This window comes from Equus caballus, chromosome 21 (genome assembly GCF_041296265.1).
Source record: "Equus caballus isolate H_3958 breed thoroughbred chromosome 21, TB-T2T, whole genome shotgun sequence".
In the NCBI taxonomy this organism is placed as follows: domain Eukaryota; kingdom Metazoa; phylum Chordata; class Mammalia; order Perissodactyla; family Equidae; genus Equus; species Equus caballus.
In genome coordinates this window covers 9,646,261-9,663,411 of record NC_091704.1, presented here as the reverse complement: position 1 = coordinate 9,663,411, position 17,151 = coordinate 9,646,261, and the positions used below count along the sequence as shown (strand labels likewise).

Here is a 17,151-nt window from a genome sequence, read left to right as displayed (position 1 = left end):
CTAAAAGCTGGCTTTTTTCTTTCCAGAAAGATATTTCTGCCTCTTCAACCTCAGTCAGCATTGTCGCTTTCTGTAGGGCTTCTTCTCATCCAATTTTCAGCTCTCTCTCGGGGGGAATTGTTACAAGAGTAGTCATAAATTTGTTGTATTTGTGGGAAGAGATGAGTTCAAATTCCACCTACAACACCATCTTGACACCGTCCTGTCCATGTCCATGCTAATGGCTAATAGGAGAATGGTAGAATATTTTACAGTCTTTCAAAATACAAGCGTATCTTGCAGCAAAAATTTTGTATTTTAAATAACATTATAAAATAATATACCCCTTATTATTTACTACAGAAGATAAAGTTGAGATTGTGGGATATTATCCAGGATCTGGCAGAAAGATCAACTCTGAGAACATAATTTTTACTAAATAATTTAAATATGGTAATGGATATATTACACACCAATAGGGAAGGAAAATAATCTCAATAAGTGGTGTTGTAAACATTAGTATATTGTTTGGGAAAGTGAGTTGGACAATTACTTGTAATTGTAGTGAATGTAAGCATTCATTCATTCAGCAAAAATATACCAAATAAATTAAAAAACAATAAATTTAATACTAATTTAAGTTAAAAATTCATACAAAATTTAGATAACATGTCGAATGGAGCAAGATTCATTTTCACCTCATTTTATTCAAGTTGTCCAAAATTTAATGTAAGTACATAAAAAATGTAGACTACATATAAAAAAGCATGCCTAATACATAAAATTAAGTAGTATCATGAAATTATATTTGTAAATATCTTTAGAGGTTACTTTTTTAAATGTAAATCATCTTGTAAATTATTATGAAAATCATTCACATCCAGTGGAAATATGAGCAAAATGTATGAATAGAAACCTCACAGAGAAGAGTTTAAAATTATTGAACATTAAATTCTTCCATTTATTGAATTTCTCTTTTTTTTTCTTTTTCTCCTCTATCCTTAATTTTTAGGTTGACATAGATATAGTTTTATCTCTTGGATAGAATCAGCATTAATACATTTTCCGAAGTTTTATTAAATCCAAACATATATTATTATGGGGTAATCCTTTTTACACTCTTTTTCTTGCTGTTTTACGTACTTTGAATATATAATTTTATTGGAACACACACAAAATATAGGAATAAAGTTTAATGCTATATCTAAATCTCTAAGATTCAATAATTCATGCAAAGGAATTCAGGGATTTATGCCTCTGTCTCACTCTCTTCCCAATTTCTAAATGGTGCATGTGAATCAGGTTTGAATGAAGAATTGTGGTTTAGAAACATAGAGGAAGGGTGAAAAAGGTCATTGATCAAGAGCAAAGAACATAAACAGAATTTAGAAGTCCACTTATCATCACATTGAACATTTGATCCACACTATTGTAAAAGAAGCATGGAGATAAGAAGTGAAAGATAAAGTGAAAAAATACACCGAGGTCAGATTAGCTGCCACTCATAAGAATGGTTATTAAGTGACTGCAATGTATATACATATAACACCTACAATCAAATATATGAGAGAGAAACAGAGAGACACAGAGAGAGACACAGAGACTTAGAGATAGAGGCAGAAACAGAGAAATAATTATATGCCAGGGATTATTCTAAACTCTTTCCACATGACATGTGATTTAATTTTCCTAAGATTTCTGTGAAATAATTATTATTAATGTCTCCACTGTTCAGACACGATCTGAAGTCCCAAAAACACTGGACCTTGCAATGACAACAATGAAAATAATAAAGGAAGCAAGAAGTAAGCAACCAACAGGACATATACACATACAGGAATCTAATTCTGTGCATAAACTGACAAAGCTGTGCTCTTCATTGTAAAATAACAGGAATTCAATTTTGTCTTGAATCAGTTTCTGTGATGGATACTAAAATAAAATGTGATTTTCGTCAGTTCTTTATTAAGCTTTTGAAGAGTTTACAGTAAACTAAATGTGAGTGTCTTAATTGTCATTACCCATAGTCATTTGAATCATTGTAGGTTGAATGAACCCAAAGAAGTAGGCTGAAAATTTTGAAATATGCTCAATCTTACCCTTGTAAATGAAAGAGGCATAAAGATGAGTGAATCAAAAGACTGACTTATAACTATCTGCCTCTTGACTGTTATCTCCTCTCCAACACTGAAGCCCATTGACTTATCCCTCCACCAGCCCCCGCTTTGGGATGCTGAGTCCTACTAAAAAAATCTTCTCTATGAAATTATTTTGGAGCCCCCTGCTTTTCTGAGAGCTGCCTTCATTCCCTGTTCCTTGGGCTATAATCATAGGATTCAGCAGGGGAATCATCACACTGTGGAATATCATGGCCACTTTGTCAGTATCCATCCTGTTGCCAGAAATGGGCCAGCAATAAATAAAAGGGATTGTTCTGTGGAAGACAATGATGGTTATAAGGTAGGAGGCACGGGTTGAAAAGGTTTTGCACTTTGACTCTATAGAGTGCATCTTCAGGATGCCGATGAGAATAAACAAGTAGGTGAGGATGATCAAGATGGTGATACTCTCATTGAAAGTGGCCACAATGTATAGCAGCAGTTTATTCATAGTGACATCAGAGCAAGCAAAAGATAAGACAGGGAACACATTGAAACATAAATGCATTTTTAATTTGTTAATTTTATTTTTTTGTTGAGGTCATATTGGCTTATAACATTGTGTAATTTCATGTGTGCAGTATTATATATTAGTTTCTGCACAGATTACACATTTATTTCTGCTCTAATTTTTATTTCCCTTCTCCTGACTTTGGGCTTTGTTTGTTCTTCTTTTTCTAGTTCTTTTAGGTTTTAGGTTTAGTTTAATGTTACTTATTTGAGATTTTTCTTGTGTGTTGAGGTAGACCTGTATGCTGTAAATTTCTTTCTTAGTATTGCTTTTGTTGCATTCCCTAACAGTTGGTAGGCTATGTTTTCGCCTTCATTTGTCTCCAGGTATTTGCTTATCTCTCCTTTGATTTCTTTATTGATCCAATGGTTGTTCAGTAGTATGTTATTTATTCTCCACATATTTGTGACTTTCCCAGCTTTTTTCATGTAGTGCATTTCTAGGTTCATACCGTTGAGTTTGGACAAATACTTGATGTAGTTTCAATCTTAAATATGTTGAGGCTTGCCTTGTTTCCCAATATATCATCTGTCTTTGAGAATTTCCATTTGCACTTAAGAAGAACATATATTCTGCTGCCTTTGGAGGGAATGTTCTATATGTATTTATTAAGTCTATCTGGTCTAGTGTTTCATTTAAGTCCAGTGTTTCCTTGTCGACTTTTATCTGGATGATCTATCCATTGACCTAATTGAGTTGCTGAGTTTCCCTACTATTATTGTGTTGCCGTCAATTTCCCCCTTTAGTTCTGTTAACAGTTGCTTTATATACTTTGGTGCTCCTGTATTAGGTGCATATATATTAATGTGTTATGTCCCCTTGGTGGAATGTTCCTCTTATCACTTTGCACTGCCCCTCTTTGTCACCTATTATCTTTCTATTATCTTGAAGTCTGCTTTGTCTGATACAAGTTTAGCTACACATGCTTTGTTTTGCATCCATCTGTCCCCTTAATTCTGAGCCTGTGTTTATCTTTAAAGCTGACAAACACAGGCTCATATTTTTGTTTTTTATTTAATTTTATTTGAGGAAGATTAACCCTGAGCTAACTACTGACAATACTTCTCTTGCTGAGGAAGACTGGCCCTGAGCTAACATTGATGCCCATCTTCCTCTACTTTATACGTTGAATGCCTACCACAGCATGGCTTTTGAAAAGTGGTGCCATGTCTGCACCTGGGATCTGAACCGGCAAGCCCTGGGCCGCCAAGAAGTGGAATGCACGAACTTAACTGCTGTGCACTGGGCTAATCACAAGTTTTTTTTTTAATCCATCCAATGACATTATGTCTTTTGATTCGTGAATTTGATCCATTTACCTTTAGACTGATTTTTGATAAATGAGAACTTAATACTGCCATTTTATCTCTTGTTTTCAAGTATTCAATATTTCCATTGTTTCTTTTCCCTTGTATTTCTAGCTGTCATTTCATTTTAGCGGTTTTCTTTTGTGGTTTTCTCTTTATTTACGATTTGTTCTTCCGCTCTGTTTTTTCTTGTTTCATGATTTCCATGTGTTTTATATGAAATATCTCATAGGTGAAATAGTCCATTTTCTGGTAACCTCTTTTCTCCATTAGTTTAAGCACTTTCCTTCCCTTTCCCCCTTTCTTTTCTGTGTTATTTTTGTCAGGAATTATTGCTTTTCTGTGTTGTAACTATTTTCATAAATTAAGTTTTTATGGTTATTTTTGGTGCTCTCTTTCCTTTTATCTTGTGTGTTATAATTGTTTGCTAACCTATTCTGATAGTGAGCTGCAATTTTCTGATTCTGTCTATTTATCTCCTTACTCAAAGCTTTGTACATCTTTGTCTTTTTCTTTCAGGTAGGAGGTCTCCCTTTGTCATTTCTTATAAGCAAGTCTCATGATGATGAACTCATTCAGCCATTGTTCATCTGTGCATGCTTTTATTTCCCCATTTTATTGTAAGGGTGATTTTACTGGATAGAGTATTCTTGGTTGTAATTTTTTTCTTTTCATTATTTTGAATATATCATTCTATTCTTTCCTAGCCTCTAAGGTTTCCACTATGAAATAGGTGAAATCCTGAGAGGGGTTTCCTTGTAGGTTATTTTCTTCTGCCTTGCTGCCCTTAGTATTTTTTCTTTGTCACTGACTTTTGACAATTTTAGTATATGACTTGGGGAAGGTCTTTTTGCATTGAGGTAGTTAGGACTTCTACTGGCTTCATGTACTTGTACATCCACTTTCTTCCCCAGGTTTGGGAAGTTCTCAGCTATTATTTCTTTGAACAAGCTCTTGGCTGCTTTCTCCCTCTCTTCTTCATCTGGGATACCTATAATTCTATGTTAGTGTTCTGAATTGAGTCAGACATTTCTCAACGAATTTCCTCTTCTTTTTAAGTCTTAGGTTTCTTTCCTCCTCCATCTGAAGCCTTTCTAGATTTCTATGTTCTAGGTCACTTATTATCTGTTCCATAAGGTCTTGTCTTCCTTTATGGTTTCTACATTATTTTTTTAATCTCATTAATTGTGTTCTTCATATCCAGAATTTCTGCGTAATGTCTTTAAGGGCTTCAATCTCTTTGGTGAGGTATTCCTTCCGTTTATTAATTTTATTCCTGAGCTCATTGAACTATCTTTCTCTGTTTGCTTGTAACTCACTGAGTTTCATAACGACTATTTTGAATTCTCTGTAATTTAGATTCCAATCTTCTGTGACTTCAGGATTGGTTTTCAGACACGTTGTTTTCCTTCAGTTCTGCAATGCTGCTGTAATTCTTCATGTTTTTTCATGAATTGATCCTCTGCCAGCACATGTGTGGTAGTATATGGTTTCAGATTCCATCTGCCAATGCTTGGGGAGAGACAACGTCTATGTTTTCTCTTTACAACCCATTTGCTCGTACTTGTGCCAGTTGGATGCTCTGTACTTGTGCAGGCAGGCCTTATCCACTTGGTGGGTCACTCTTATGTGTATGGGGCCATTGTGCTTGGCACGTGGGTGGGTTTCACACATGTGGGTGGACCTCTGCATCCAGTACATCATACTCACAGAGGTGAGGTTCTTTGAGTGGGCTAGGTGGTGAACCATTGCAGGGGCTGACCTGCTGCTGCTTGATGGGGAGTATTTGCAAGGGTAGGGCCACTCTGGCATGATGGACACTTCCAGAACCCAGGTTAACACTCTGAAAGTATTTTCACATGGGCCAGGCTGTCTCCACATCTTCTCACAGTCATGCCCACCACTGTGTGAGGATCCATGTCCTGGATGACTGCCACCAGTGAGGGAGGTGGTCCACTCCCTTAGTTCTACTGCTTTGCAGGGGTCCAGTATATCCACTTCCAGATGTATAACTGCATGGGTCTCTCAGGCATCCTGCTGTGTTGTACATGGAATCCTCTGTTGGTTAATGGATGTCTGTTTAGGTGTAGCTTAGAAGGGAGAGACAAAAGGATTGATTCTCTCTGTCACAATGCTGGCATCACTTCAGTTAATCACATTTGGCATATAGGATGAGATTTCGAGAGCTAAACATAAGTCTGCTGGAGAAAAAACAGTCCCACAGAGGTATCAACAAGACACCAGCTCCACACAGAGATTCCAGGGCCTGGTGACCATGTACACCAGTGAGCCACAAAATAGTCATAGGTCATCACAGCCAGCAGGAAAACTTCAGTTGCCACACCTGCAAAACAAGTAGACTTGCACAGAACATCCCAGGATGAATATGGCTGTGTCTTCATTTAATATATTACCTAGCATCTTTGGCATGAAGATCACAGAGTAACAAAGATCCAAAAGGACAAGCGGCTGAGGAAAAAGTACACGGTGCTGTGAACTTTAGAGCTGACTCAAATCAGTGCAATCATGCCCAGATTGCCCAAAATCATGATTCCATAGTAGGCAAGAAACAACAAGCAGAGGAAAACCCTCAAATCTGGGGCATCTGCTAATCCAAAGAGAATGGCTTCTGTCACATCAGTACACTTCTCCTTGCCCATGTCCTTACTTTACTGGGGTTGCAGAAAAACATTAATTGTTATTCTCCATTTTATGATCTCAAATTAAGTTTTGTCTGTCTTCTAAAGAAGACATGGGAATAATTAAAATGGTTAATTTTTTTCAGCAAAAATTAGGTCATTGTTTTCATAAACTTTAGGGAAATTTCAGAAACTGTAGCATACAACTGCATAGAGTTCACAATTTAATTTGCAGATCATGTAAAAGCATTCAGAACCACATAGCCTATATGATCCCTTAAACTAGTCATATATAATTTAGAGTGTGGAACTGAATCATTTAGAAAGACATCAAATATTATTTAATTAGCCATATTGTTTTATGAAATTCAAATTCCTTTTTTCTGGCCATTTCTTTAATACTGGAAATATTTAGATGCCAGGAAATAATTTGTCAAAATATATAGCACTCTTCTCTGTTTTCCACTGAAACAATGAAAAGTATGCTTATTCATACTGTTAACCCACAGTGTTCATTATTTATCAGTATGGTATAGATGGAGAAAGTGGCTTTTGTAATCTGTATTAGCATTTTTGTCTATAAAATTAGCTGTGATTTTGTTAATTATGCAATTCAGTGACAGCTATTCTTCATGGAATTGGTACTTGGGTTCAAACTTCCTGTAACTATGACTCTGAAGCCTTACAATCACCTATTTGACAAATGAAGTCAATACTTTACATCTACGTAAAAAACTAATCGAAGACGTGAATATGAATTATTAATGCAAATGCTTCCTGCTGCATTGAACTATTGTTTATGATAGTAAAACTTAGAAATAAAGTGTTACACAAGAGGAAAATGGTCAAAGTTATGGTACATATATATTATGGAAAACTATACAGCCATTAAAATTATAGGTTTTTTCACATTGTTTTTCAACATTATATACATTTTAGGTATACATTATATTTTGACTTCTGTGTAGAGCACCAGAAGTCTAGATACCATCCATCACTGTACATACATGATTTTTTACCCCTTTCACCTCTCCCACACCCACTCTGGTAACCACCAATCTGGTCTCGATATCTATGTGTTTGCTTGTTTATGTTCCAAGTATGAGTAAAATCATGTAATTAATGATATTTTTGAAGAAATTTTAATGACATGCAGAATTACTATGGCAAAATGGCATGTTAGAAAAAATAGCAATCCAGATTGCACAGACAGAATATTGTATATGTTTACATAATTTGTGTTGTATATTTAACCCTCACAACATCAATGAAACATAAATATTTTATTTCAATCATTTTTTTTTTAGAAAAAGCAATTTAGAAACTTGCTTGTATTTTCACAAACGTGTAATGCTGTAGAGTAAGAAAGGACTGTGTGAGTTTTTTAAAAATAAAATACTTATATATTCAAATTCTTTGACCTATAGAAAATGCCAACAGAGGATGAGTACACTCTTGTTTATTCTTTCCCTCCTGACCCTTGCTAGATATGCATATGACTATAGAGGCACTGTCAGGAGAATCTCCATGCAGTATTTACCAGGTTCCATGGATGGAGTTAGTGTAAGAGAGGAAGAAGAGGGAAGAAGAGAGAAATCAATTATTCTTCCCAATTTGTTTACACTCTATTCCCTCCTACACTAACAGTTGTTACAAAATATTTGGTTCTGCAGATAAACTTGTCCCCCTTTCCCATTGAAATTGTTTCTGAGTACACAAAGGGAAAGTATTTTCATAAAGGAGTGCTCAAAACATGGCATTCCTTAAAACACTTTCTAATTAAGAGAAGGCTTTTAAATACAGATTGTTAATATGTCTAACACTGCTGTCCTCTTTTACAGTTCATTGTTCTCTTACACAAGGCTGTAATAAATTACTACCATCAGCAAAAAAAGAACAAGGCTCCGGATCCCAGAAAATATCATTTATGTGTTACCAAGAAAACAGAGTGTAGTCCAACCAACCAACCTTTGTGTTAGACATTGCTCTCCCTGTTTCTGAAGATGCCATGATGGGAAAAGATGTAGGCTTTATGTTCTTGTGTGTGGGTATCCCTGGGGCCCATGTTACTTAATCTTCCCAAAATAATCATTGATCTCTGTGGGAGATCAACAAGATATCAGAAAACAATACCACCATGGGACTCAAACAATTAATAGCTTCTGTGAGATACAAACAGGGAGAAAAACTATCTCACCTGGGGACATATTATTAAAAGTCAACATGATCCCTTCCAGGATTCATGAACAATTGCAGAGCATTGAATGCTGTATCCAATCACTGTGCCATGAGCCAGGGTTGGCGTTAGCATAGTGAAATATACGAATAAGTCTTTTAAATTTTGCTTGTCTTGTACTCAGAAGCTCCTTCCTGGAAGGCAAAGAGTCTGAAGTCACACCAGAGCTCCACCAATACCAGAAACAAGTGGAAATAGTGAAGATCCTTTACTGAGAGTAATAATAATTGCTCACATTTACTGACCACTTCCTATGTGCTAAGTACTGTTCAGAATACAACTATTAGTGCATTTCATCTTTATAAAAACAAATGAGATCAGTACAGTTATGCACCTTCACAAACGAGGTGCCAGAGGCAAACACAGATGTAACTTGCCCAAAGTCATACACAGAATCACTGATAGAATGAGACCATATGCTGCTTTTGGTTTGTTGCACCCATACAACTGTGTGAGAAAGAGCAGAGCTCCTGAAGGATCGTGAGTTGTCATAATCTCTACTTAAAGCCAGAGGCCATTAAGCGAAATGGCCTCAAGGATCTCTCCCAGGTCTGCTCATTTTATGACTATAGGATGTCTCCCTAAACCAATAGTGTTCAAACCACTCTCTTTGGTTTGTGTCCTTGGGTATACCAAACGTTGCAAGAATTCCACAGATGTAATTAGTTACAGGTAATCAGTTTCATCAGTTTCCAAATTGTCAAGAACCTGAATGTGTTTTACTAAAATTGATCCATCTGATAATTTCCTGAGTTTGAGGAGTGTTAATGGGTCTCCTTTCCCCCTAGCACTCTCACAGTTCCTTTTCTCTAATTTTTCAAAAGCAAAGATTCCTCTTTCCATTTACATATTACTATGTGAATTACTCAGATTAAGAAAACAAAAGCAAACTTCCAATACCTAAAACATAAGAACAATTTGAAATATTGTTTTCCATGAAACCTGAAGTTTTCTTTAATCAAGACACTTCAAACCCATGTTAGGACTTCTTGTTTCTGTCTGGCGTATAATACATATTTATTTTACTGGAAAATAATGGCATTAGAAGTGTGTTTTAGCCAATTCAATGATGTTTTGAAATCATACACACAGTAGATTAATGATAACACTTTTTAACATCTATTTTTTAACATCTACTCTTTAATATCTTACCTTTTTAACATCTGTTCTTATCACTCCCTGAAACTACTGTCACAAAATGCATCCTCCTGAAGGAGAGAGTCTCATGACAGAAAAACTAAAAGAGCATCTATAAAGAGCATCCTTGGTAGTGATGTTTTATATCATCTGAGCCTACCACTTACAGGAAAGCTGCTGTGCCTTTCTATGTGTCTTCGACTTAAAGACATGGCAGGTGTTTTGAAAAATTGATTTAAATATAAACATGTTATTGAAATTGATTTCATGGTCATTATACATAAATTGATCTATACATGAAGCTTTAAGTTTTTGATGAAAGGTATTTAAAACACATACAATAGTACCATTTTAGTAAAATATTGCATTGGCGAGATTCAATGAAATCAATAATACATTAAATTTCCTAAACTTTTTACTTGCATTGTTTTAATCAAGGTGCCTCTAAATGGAAGAATAACAGGTATGCTTAATTGTTATATGATAAGACTTGGAAGGTCTTTTTGGTTACCTTGTCAGAAATTAGGAAGTGAATGGTTCTAATCATTGCATAACAAACCACCCCAAAACATATTCGTCAGAAACAACAACTCCTTATTGCACTGATCTCTATGGCATGAGTCAGTAAGTTACTTCTGATTCTCTGATCCTGACATGGCTTAGCTTGACTTGGCTAGCTATGCCTTATCAGCTTGGCAGGTTAGATGACCTAAGAGGCTTCACACACAAGTCTGGTCATTAGCTAGATGCCCTCTCATGCAATGGGGTGTGGATTATATTTCTCATTATCCAATATGGTAGTCTGTGCTTGTTCACGTAACAGCTTTTCTAAGAGACTGCGAAAATTCCAAAAGATTGTGAAAAGGCCACAGGTATTTTCAGAGGTTTGAAATTGACACAATATCACTTCAATTACCTTCTGTTAGCCAAAGTTGGTCACAGAAGCAACCTACACTCTAGAAGTGGAGAAACTGATTTCATCATTTGATCAGAAAAGTTCCAAAGGGCATAGATATGGCGAGGACTGGAGAATTTGGACCATGTTTGCAATCTGCCACACTGGGCAACAGATCCTTTTGAAAGATATAATTTCAAAATTTTGGCCTTCAACAAAATTGGAAAGCAATCTAATTTCATTTAATTCATTATTTTAAAAAATTTTGACAAAAGATAATTGTGAGAAATTGACATATAACTTGGATGGAGTTGAAAGAGTTGAGTGACAATATTATTACAGTACAATCCCTGACAGAGTTTCTATTCCCATTTACCTTTAATATGACCAAGTAGTCTCAGTATTTTCACCTATTAAAAAGCAGAAATAAGAATGATGCTTAAACCTATTGCTTTCTAACACTAAGTGATGTCTTTCCACAGATACATTAATTAATTGGAATAAAAGTTCAAACACATATTAATAATATTTTTCATAAAATGAAGTATTCCCAAAATCATTTTTAGATTTTCAATAATTATATTTTATCCAAATTTGCAAGGCAAATATATTTGTAACTAGTGGTGTAATTATTATTGTATCATTAAAAGTTTAACTTAATCCATAAATAAAAACTTTTGAAATTGTGAAAATCATTATGATCACAAGAAATAAAAAGTAGGAATCTGTAATTAAATTATACTGTTAAAGGGGAGAGTAGAATTGAATATGAGTTCAGGAGAAGGGAAGACACAAATCTGACTGTTTGAGATGTTGCTATTTATGTATTTTAAATGAATATGCTATGAAACAGAAATTACACTTTTTGCTGCTATTTAAGCTTATGATGGTATATTTATATGTAAAATTAAATTTTAGGGGTATATACCTTTTCAAAACTAATTGAGAGGCACATTACAAAAAAATGTGAAGACTACTCATATAAGTCATGTTCTACATAGAAGCAGCAGAAACTACCATAAAGAATCTGAAATGTCACAACTTAAAAATGAAAAAGATATGGTTGTGTGCCAGCGTTTAGTGGAAAATGTGCTTCTGATGTGTCTGGAGTCTAGAACGATTGCTTTAATTCTGTCAACAACTGCTTTACAATGTTGGCCAGGTCACGTAAGCCTTCTGGGCCTTGGTTTCCTCAAAGTAAAAGCTAAGTGAGTTATGTCACTTCTGCCACAAAATGTGATCATCTTTGGACAAAGAAGGACAGAAATAAAATAAAATTCTCTATAAAGAGGCATTACCCATCACTGATTCAGTTTAAGATTAATAAAAATAATTTCCTAATTTCAAAGAAAATTATAAATTGTATAACTGCCAGATGTGTACTAAAAGATCAATTTGTAAATACCCAGAGAAACAGATCTCAGTAAAAGAGAAATGCTTTCCCTCATCAGATATCCTGTATCTAAAACACTGTTTCTTATATATTTTATCTATATTTATGCAATGGTTATTTGGTTCCTTATCAAATAATGCACATAAATGAAACATTTTAATAATGATTATGAGTTCAAAATAATATGAACATTTCAAATAACTTTATTGAGCCCACATAAAATTGTTACCCGTTTTTTGCCACTACCAAACACCTATAAATGTATTTCTTCCATTATGTTGATGATGTGTTTAGAATTTATATAGCCATATTGAGTAAACAGAAGGAGAAGGGTGTACCAGTTATTCAAGGAAAAATGAGTTACTGTTGGAAAGATCTACTATATTTAATTTGCCAGATTAAATAGGTCTTAATGCTAATGACTGTCTAGATTTTATTTTATTTTTAATAAACTTGTATAGGTAATTAGTTTTCAATGCTTAATACAACTCCAGACAATTTTTTTAGGTGAGAGTTGTGTTGAGAAGCACTCAGAGATTATGCTCCCATTCAGAAAAAAAAAATCATAAAGAATTTATCATACTTTTGATGTCTTCACAGGCAGAATGATAGCATGAAGTACAGGTTGGGTAGGCACACATCATGCTTACTCTTTGCATATAAGATTTTCTGATATCCAGTCTACCATTTCTCAGCTTTTGTTGGAGTCTGCTTTTCATACTGCCACTCTGGAGTTGCTTTGAAATGCATTCAGAAGATAAACCGTGTCTTATCAACTTTCCATTCATGTCAAGTAGCCTGTTTATACAACACACACATGCACATTATAGGGTATTGGCTCAATAAGAATGTTGTTGGATCATTGACTCGGTATTACATTCTGACCTCCATGAATTTGTCATGCTTTTGTCTCCTGCATACAACTCTTTGTTGAAATGTGCCCCTAACATTCTGTCCATCCTGTTATCCAAGGACAAGTTCAAACAATACCTATTTTATGAAGGACTTCCCTGAAGTGCGCAAATGGATTTGGACATTTTTTCTCTTAAACACTCTATAATAATTAGTATTTCTACCTTATTCAATGGTCAATTTGTTCACAAACCTACTTTCAACACTAGATTTTGTATTCCTTGAAGGATGAAGACTATGTCTTATTTGAACTGCTATTTGCACATATTTAGGAGAAATTCTTGTGTTTCTGAAAGCCTAGTCTACTCCAAATATGTCATAAGAAAGAGGATAAAATTAATGATTGTTGAGGTTATATAAGTTATTACATATGTTAGTTATATAGTCTTTTAATTTGAACAATATGATTAGGAGCTAGTTTATGTTATCTCAATTTTGTAGATGAAAAATTAAAGATGAGAGATGACTTTTTTTCCCAGTGAGAGAAAGAGTGAAATTTAATCTCTTTGAACCAAAATCCATGTCTTTTCCATTGCACAACCTTAACTCTTCATTAATTTTAATTGTATCTTTAAAATCAACCTTTATGGACAGAGTTCATTTATGTGCCAGGGACAAACTCCACTAAAATAATATGCTCAATAAGAAAAGATTTTAGTGTCCATTATTTTGCCTACTGTATCCTTGACATCCTTATTTCTCAGACTGTAGATCAGAGGATTCAACATGGGGATCACCACTGTGTAAAACACGGAGGCCACTTTGACTGTGTGCCTGGAGTTTTGGGAGTGAGGCACACAATAGAGGAAGAGGATGGTGCTGTGGAAGATGGTGATGGCAGTCAGGTGGGAGGCACAGTTGGAAAAGGCTTTGCAGCTCCCACTGGCTGAGTGCATCTTGAGTATGATGACAATGATAAGTACATAAGACATGAGAATGATGAGTAATGTGCTGACCTCATTAAATGTGGCAAAAATGAAAAGCAGCAACTGGTTGAGATAAGTGTCAGAGCAAGAGAGGGACAGCAATGAGGAGAACTCACAGAAGAAGTGATTGATTGTGTTGAAACCCTGAAATGATAATTTTATAGCAAAACATGTGAGTATCAGGGAACATGTTACTCCCCATGCATATGATCCAACAACTAGCATGACGCAGAGTTTCTGGGACATGGCAACTGTGTAGAGCAGAGGGTTGCAAATGGCCACAAAGCGATCATACACCATCACAGCTAATAAAAAGGATTCAGTTATGACAAAGATACAAAAGAAAAAGAATTGTGCTAAACATCCTATGAATGAAATGGTTCTGTCTTCTACAACTAGGTTCACCAGGGTCTTGGGAGCAATGATGGAGGAATAGAAGAAATCCACAAATGAGAGGTGGCTGAGGAAAAAGTACATCGGGGTGTGCAGTTTGGGGTTAATTTTGATTATTGCAATCATCCCAATATTCCCTACAACAGTGACACTGTAGATGGCCAGAAAAATCAAGAAGAGGGGGATTTGCAGTTCTGGGTAATCTGAGAAGCCCAAGAGAGTGAATGTGGCCCCACTTTTGTTTCTCTCCAATAGTATCATGGTTTCTGTTTGTCAAAATCTGAATCAGCCCTGAAAACAAAATATAAAGGAGAGTGAAGATATAAGAAACTTGGTTCACTATCCATCACCAAAACTGGAAGATGAAGCAAAGTATCTCTTTCAGAATTTCTCTACGTATTTTTTACGCAAGATATGCTAAATGTCTAAACTTCTAAAATGTGATAACCATTTTTAAATTTTAAGTAAATATAATATGAATATTGAATTCATTTTTAAGTTCTCAATTGTAATTTTAATATTTACAAATAAACATGAAATCAAGAGATTCATGGTTATTTTAAATAAAATCCTCCCCATAACACTTTCAGTTCTCCTTGAACATTATAAGTTCATAAAAAAGTAAGCCTAACATAATGTGATAACTGATTATGCCAGCCCTGCAAACATTAATAAAATGAGAAATTTCTAAATAGATTAATTTTTGCATCATATGTTCACATTGTGACATCAAGAATGAACACTCCTAACACCATGCATTTGTGCCTTTATTGTTAATTCCATATAGCACTTTAATCTTTGCTTTTCTCTCTGACCCAATAAATCTGTTATCAAAATTAATCTTATTTCTTTTAGAAAGTACACTCCTCAGCTCATGGACTTCTAGTTGTCAATCTTTCTTCACTTCTTGAGGAGTAATAAAATTGGAACAGATGACAAAGGTAATCTAGTCTACTTCTTTACTCTAGAGGTGACAAAGCAGAAGCTGGAGAACATTGGCTTTCTCAGTGACATGCAAATAATGACCAATCTACATGTCTATGACTAGAGCTTAGATCCCCAGACTCCAAGTCCTGGATCCATTTTTCTACACTACATCTGTAGTGTAGATACTAACTTATTTACTTTATTAATCATCATGCTTTTAGCTGACAAACTAGAGACTCTAAATCTATGGGAAATAGCCCAATGACAGCACACACACCATATAGTTATACTAGAAAGCAGCATCAAGATGAAACAAGAATGAGATTTAGGGAAATTATCTCTCCCAGGAATAAGTAATTACAGTGAAGACTCTGACCTAGAAACTTGCATTTCCTAGGTCTCTGTCTCTCTTTTTTCTCTCCTCTCTCCCGTCAAGATACATAGGATATTCATTCTTTCCTATATTACCTGTGAGGGAGCAGGACTGTAATTTGGAGGTAGTACCACACTCTGAAGACATTTTGCAAGAAAATAGTCATACAAAAAATTATATTTTTCTAATTGTTTGTCCACACTAAGATCCTACCATACTGGAAGACTCTTTCTCTGTGATTTCTGATGGGGCCATCTCTGGTCCTACAGCCCAAGAAAAGTGTTTCAGATGGTTCATCAATAAGAGTGTCAGACCATACACAAAAGTGAGACACATGAGGACCTTATCTGTTCCTATACTACTAAATTTGAGTGTTAAAGGCAAGCTCAAAAGATAATCCAGTGCAAAGCCAGACATTCTAATTATCACAGTTTTTTCAATACAATTTCTAATTTATCTAAGGCATTTAAGAATTAAGTTTAAATTAATATTATATTTAATGTCTAGGCCCTTATGTACCAAATGCTATTATTCAATTGCTGGTAAAAAATTTCAATATCTTTGAGCCATGGAAAGACAGCAGCTGAAATCTTCCCTACAAGTTTTCCCTCATTTTGTTGTAACTTTTGCTCTCAGAGGACACGTGTTTCCTGTTTTATAATCTTAATTAAAGCTGGTACCTTTTAATTATTTTCACTAGAGAGTCTATTCAATCTCTGCTTGTTTTTTGATTTATCTATTTGTCCATTCTACATTGACTCCTCTTCCAAAAATTTATAGAAGCAGAACAACACACATTCCTCCAAATTCTTAGAGCTCTTCTCTTCCTCTTCCCCAGCACCTGTTGTTCACAGGGCTGCTGAGGAGCTCGGCTGAGCCAGGTCCTGGAACACAGAGCTTTGTAGAATAAGTGCCTGTCTTCTTCCTTGCATGTTCAGATATGTAACTTTTGAAAGGATTAGATATTTTTCAAGACCCGTCTAGATCTAAAGGGTCACTTCCCCCTTCATGTTGTTTTCTACATACCCCACTTTCAAACTGAAACCAATCTGTGTCTAGAATCTTAAAACAAACCTGCTGATGGCAAAGGGAGGGCCTCTCTGGATTGGGAGTGATGCACGTGTTCTTATAGCTACAGTCACTACCTTTGGGACGTGAACCCTATAGACCACTTATCGCCTCATTCTCTTGAGGTCATGGAATAAACAATTAAAATTAATCACCTTTCTCTGATGTAATTCTTGTGTACTAGAAAACCTGGAGCAGTATGAGGGACATTTCTTATGAAAGTTCATATTTTAAGACCACTTTCCTCAGCCCCCTGATCACTTGCATACTTTCTCACAATTATCAAAATCATGCAT

General features: G+C 35.2%; 1 protein-coding gene and 2 pseudogenes across 1 annotated transcript; all 3 read right to left on the bottom strand.

Annotated features, from left to right (window-relative positions):
- Positions 2,246 to 2,646, bottom strand: OR5DB1P (olfactory receptor family 5 subfamily DB member 1, pseudogene; annotated as a pseudogene).
- OR5DG1P (olfactory receptor family 5 subfamily DG member 1, pseudogene) lies at positions 6,102 to 6,616 on the bottom strand (annotated as a pseudogene).
- Positions 13,807 to 14,748, bottom strand: LOC138919868 (olfactory receptor 5D18-like). The gene has a single exon (XM_070246457.1). The coding sequence runs from the start codon at positions 14,746 to 14,748 to the stop codon at positions 13,807 to 13,809; it is 942 nt and encodes a 313-aa protein (XP_070102558.1).
- Between the last annotated feature and the right edge of the window lie 2,403 nt (positions 14,749 to 17,151).